Below are 5,475 nucleotides of genomic sequence, written 5' to 3'. Positions count from 1 at the left end.
ATTATTTATTAATTATTTATTTAAAAAACTACACTCAATTTTGGTGGTAAGAAAAAAAAACTTCGTTGAGAGCAAAAAGGAGGATATTATACTCCGGGTGGCTGCTCGACCAGGAAACTGGGAATTTTCTGAGACCGGGAAAAACCGGCAAATGACAGTGAATTTATTTCTTGACATGGAATTAAATCTTTTCGCGTGCATTCTTAAAGACTTAATAAACAATTAAAAATTTTAAACGCTTAAAGTTGAAAATTTTTGATAAAAAACTTTGTTATTTTATTAAATGTAAATATAAATAAATAATTTTTCAAATGGATCTGTACTTTAAGTATTAACAACTGAACAATAATTGATTTGATAAAACGTTTCTAAATACGTTGAAATTTAAAGAAATTCCAGATTCATAATTAATTCGTAATTAAAGGCTTTTATTAAATTAAAAATATTTTTTCAGTCTAAATTATTCGATTTTTAAACCATTTAATTTTAAAAAATTTGATTAAGAAAAAGGATAATTATTTAATATTTAGCAATATTTGACTTGTAATTTAAGAAGACTTAATTGAAGCTAAATATTTAAAAGTAAACAATTTGAAACTTAATTGTTTGATAAAGAAAGCTTTGAATTGTTAAAATTTCGAAAAGCTTTTAACATTTTAACGTCACCATTTTTATTATTTTACTTAATAAAATGTTTAGTTTGTAACCGAAATTGTTGAATTTTTCCTGCAATTTTTAGAAAATGTAAAAAATTATTTTTAAATCCCTAAATTCTTCCCGGGTCGTTCTTAATAATATTGGAATTCTTTTGAAATATTTTTAAATATTCTGTTAAAATAATTTTTAAAAATGAAGAATCATTTTCAATTTTCCTAGGAATTTAAAGAAAATGTCTATATTCGTTTGGAGCCTTTCACAATTCTTAAAAAGCCCCTAAACTTTTTGTAAACTGCAAAAATCTACAATTTGTTTTGAATTAGGTTGTGAGTATTTCGTTACGAATAACCAAATTTTTTCGGTAAACAATCTTCGTTAAAATTATTTGAAATAATTTGAAGTTCTGAATTAATTTGTTTCTAAAAATAATAAGTGTTCAATTGTTATTTAGAAATTCAAATTTTAAGGACATTTTTTCAATTTCGCAGGATTTTCTAAAATTTGTGGGATCAATTCAATTAATTTTTAGAGTTATTGAGAAGTTTTGAAAACATTTGGAAAATAAAGCTAAATTTGAAAAAATTTAAAACTACTTCCAGATTTCTCAAGATTTTGAACTGCAATTTTAAAGTTTTTCAAGGATGCTTCAACTATTTAAAATGAAAATAATTTAAATTCTAATTTAAGAATTTTTAAGTTGGAAAAATTTTAATTTCAAAATATTTAATGGCCTAACATAACTGAATAATATAATTTTCTCAACTTTTAAAGTTGATTGAATTTTATTGACCGGGAATTTTGTTCTTTGATTAAAACGGTCACCCTGTATATTGTAAATATTGTTGAAAAATTCTCATTATATGTTATTGTTATTTATTTTTATTATTATGTTATATCATATTATATATTTGATTTATTATTTTAAGAGCCATAATAGTTCTGAAATAAAATGTATAAAACGTTAAAAATTGGTCAACATTGAATTCTAGCCTAAACAATAATAATAATAATATAATTTATCATTGAAAACCTTTGTTTTTTTTTATATAAAGAAGGGGGAAAGGAGTGTCCACATTTCCCGAAATCGATTAATTTGGTAAAGTTAAAGAAAGAACTGAAGAAGACTGGAATTAAAAGAGAGTGCGCTGCTTGCCAGAGAGACGAAGCAAATTCGCCTCAAGTTGTCGAAGAAGGGGTAATTTTCTCTTCTGAAATTTAAAAAATAATTATTTCACTATAAAAATCGCGAATTAATATGTTTTTTTATTGAAAATGTTTGTAGTATGAGCCCTGTCCGCCAATATTGTGGGTCTGTTTACAATGTGGAAATCAAGCTTGTGGAAGATTTCATAAAAATCACGCAGTTGAACATTTTAAAACGCCACACAGTGATTGCCACAGTCTTGTTGTTGACACTCATCAATGGAGTGTTTGGTGCTACGATTGTGACGATGACCTCAGTCCTGATTACAGGTAATTAATTTAATTTAAATTGCTTCTTTTCTCTCGAAAAATTCTATTAAGGAGGAACATGCAATTAGGAAAATCCAAGATTTTGTCAATTTGCAAAATAAAAGAGATTCTACAGGGTTTTTATTTAACAATAAATAAAAAATGAATTGTTTATATTATTACAAATTAACTTAATAATTAAATTTTTTATTTTAACAGGTTTTTTTTTTTGTAAGTCAGAGAATTTTTGCGAGAGCGTGCTTATATATTTTTAAATTGCAGTTTAAAATTGAATAACAATTATTATTTATTTGTAAAAGTAGTTTTGTATTATTGGATTTAACTATTTTATTGAAAATTCTTTTTTTTTTAATAATTTTTAAAAATTAAAATTAAACTATTCTATTTTTTGTTGGAAATTTATCTTTTTTTAGTTGAAAATTCAAATTTTTGTTGGAAAATGCAACTATTTGGTTAAAAAATGATCTGTTTTTGTTGACGCTTCAGCTAATTTGTTCAATATTAATTTTTTGGTTGATTCATCATTTAAGTTGAAGATTAAACTTTTTTAAACTAAATATTTAACTTTTTCGTTGAAAATGTGTTGTTTTTTTTAGTTGAAAATTCAATTATTTGATTAAAAATTCCTCTATTATTTTCAGAATCTTTTGATTAAAAGTTCGTTTTTCTTTGGCTAAAAATTAATTTTTTTAACTGAAAATTGAACTATTTAATTTTTAGTTAAAGTATGTTTTTATTCGAAAATTTAGTCGTCTTTTTTTTTATTTAAATAATATTTTTGGTTGAAAATTTACATTATTTGGTAATTCATCTCTGGTTGAATATAAATTTTTGTTTTTATCTTTTTGGTTAGCAAATTAATTCTTTTTTGGTAGAAAAACTTCGAAACTCGAAACTTCACTATTCAATTTTTAGTTGACAATTTATTTATTTTTTAGTTTAAAAATAGTCTATTTTGTTCAACATTCGTCTTTTTTGTTAGAAAATTAATTCTTTTTTTCTGGAAAATATAACTTTTTTTATTTTAATTTTGTGTTGGAAATTAGATCACTTGTTTGAAAATGAAACTCTTGATAAATATTTCATAGTTTTTGCTAAAAAATACAACGCTTTGGTTAAAAATTCTTATTTTTTGTTCAAATTTCAACTATTTTGAAAGAAAATTCAACTATTTTCTTTAAAAAATTTAATATTTGGTAGAAAATTAATTTTTTGTTATGAGTTCATATATATGGAACAAAAATGTAACAGTTTCGTAGGAAATACATCCTTTTGGATTGAAAATCCAAGAATTCAGTTGAAAATTCATAGAATTCAGTTGAAAATTCATATTTTATTGTTGAAAATTCGTCTTTCTTTATAGAAAATTAATCTTCATGGTGGAAAATGCATGTTTTTGGGTTGAAAATTCAATTAATTTAGAGAAAGTTGAACTACTTAAAAATGAATTTATTTCAAGCTTCAACTCTTAGCTTGAAAAATTAATTTTGTTTTTGAAATTTTTTTTTAATTAATTTTTTTTATTGAAGAATGTAACTTCCAGTTTTGGTAGAAAATGTTTTTCTTTAGTGGTAAATTCAACTAATTTGTTTAAAGTTAATTTATTTTGTGATTCGCTTCTTCCTTTGAAAATTTAATTATTTCCTTAAAAATTCGTTTTCTTTTGTTGGAAATTGTTTTTTAAATATGAAATTTAATTTTTCAAATGATCTTTTTTGTTGAAAAATCAATTCTGCTTATTGAAAATTCCACTGCTTTCCCAAAAATGTGTATTTTTGGTTTAAAAATTCGTCAGTTTGGTTGGAAATTTATCATTTTTGTTGAAAATTTAACAACTTGGTTGAAAGTTCAACTATTTTATTAAAAATTCATTTATTTTTATGAGTTGAGTTCAACTGGTTGAAATTTTTTTCAATTTAAAATTTAACGATTTTATTTTTTGTTGAAAACTTACCGCTTTTTGTAGAAAAATGATGTATTCTGTTGAAACTTTAATTAATTTGTTGATAATTTAATTTTTAGGGTTGAATTTTTTTTTTTAGTTTGAAAATTAATTTTAAATATTGTATTTTTGGTTGAAAACCTACCGTTTTTAGTTGAAAATTCAACTATTTGGTTGAAAATTTATGTATTCTGTTGAAAATTTGATTATTTTGTTGATAATAAAATTTTTATTTGAAAATTCAATTCTATTTTAAAATTATGTTATTTTTGTTGAAAATTCAACCCTTTTTTTGAAAAGTCGTTCGTTTCGATGGAAAATGAATCATTTATGGTAGAAAAATTATCTATTTTGATTGAAAATTTATATTTTTATATTGAAAATCAACTTTTATGGTGTCAATTCATATTCGTGGGTTTAAAAGTCAACTGTTTTATAAAAAATTCGATTTTTTCGCTTGATAACTTAACTATTGTGTTGAAATTTTTTTTTTTTAATTCAACTATTTGTTTGAAAATGTGTGCAATCTGTTGTAAAATCATCTTTTTATTGAAACATCAGCTGTTTGGTTTAAAATTCAATTGTTTTGTTGAAAATTTAATTATTTATTTTAATAATTGATTTTTTTTTTAAAAAGAATTTATTTTCCAATTTTCGTGAAAAACCACCATACTTCCCCTGTTTTGAGATCATTTTCGATATTATTATAATCTCAAAATTGCGCATGTTCCTCATTAATTCCTTGAAAATTTACTGAAAAAAAACTAGATAAACCAAATTATAAATGCTTACATTGATTTAGGAAAAAACTTCTCGAGACCGTTGAGATTCTAAAGAGAACACCAATTTCGAATATTAATCAGACTCCAAAAGCCAAGCCGCAAGCTCCTCAGAATAAAGAAATCCCTCCGGAAAAAGAGAAACAGAAAATTTTGTTTGGCCTCTCAAAAGTAGTGGTAAATATCAATCTCAATTTAATATTTTCAGGGTGACGCCTTGACCGAGAATTCGGGAAAGACCGGGAATTTAATATAAAAAAACCCCGGATCTTACTTCTGATCACAGCAAAATTAAAGTTTTTTTTCACTTTTATTTTTATTTTATTTGGATTTTAAAGAAAGTAATTTTAAAAATGCCTTCAAACAAGAAATATTCATCTTTCTTTAGTTAAAAACTCAACTACTTAGTTAAACTTTAAACTTGTTCTTTAAAAATTATTTTCTGTTTTGTTAAAGATTTACATTTTTTATTGAAAATTCATCTCTGGTTGAAAATGTAACTACTTTGCTAAAAATATGTTGTTTTTTTTTCTTTTCTTAAACTAACAATTCAACTATTCCATTAGAAAATTGAACTATTTTTCTAAAAATCCATTTTTATTTTGTTTTAAGAATTAGATTTTT

General features: G+C 23.2%; 1 protein-coding gene across 2 annotated transcripts in view; it reads left to right on the top strand.

Annotated features, from left to right (window-relative positions):
* The window catches only part of LOC117169297 (ubiquitin carboxyl-terminal hydrolase 45), a 42,057-nt gene that overhangs the window by 6,423 nt on the left and 30,159 nt on the right, over nt 1-5,475 (top strand). For both annotated transcript variants that reach the window (XM_033355614.1, XM_033355605.1), the window contains exons 2-4: nt 1,710-1,852; nt 1,940-2,130; nt 4,875-5,028. In XM_033355614.1, the coding sequence (XP_033211505.1) occupies nt 1,710-1,852; nt 1,940-2,130; nt 4,875-5,028 (488 nt within the window). The remainder of the gene's footprint in view (nt 1-1,709; nt 1,853-1,939; nt 2,131-4,874; nt 5,029-5,475) is intronic.

The sequence above is a fragment of the Belonocnema kinseyi genome, chromosome 1 (assembly GCF_010883055.1).
Source record: "Belonocnema kinseyi isolate 2016_QV_RU_SX_M_011 chromosome 1, B_treatae_v1, whole genome shotgun sequence".
NCBI classification, from domain to species: Eukaryota; Metazoa; Arthropoda; class Insecta; order Hymenoptera; family Cynipidae; genus Belonocnema; species Belonocnema kinseyi.
Note: the sequence above shows the minus strand (reverse complement) of the source record. Positions and strands in the feature narration are given on the sequence as shown.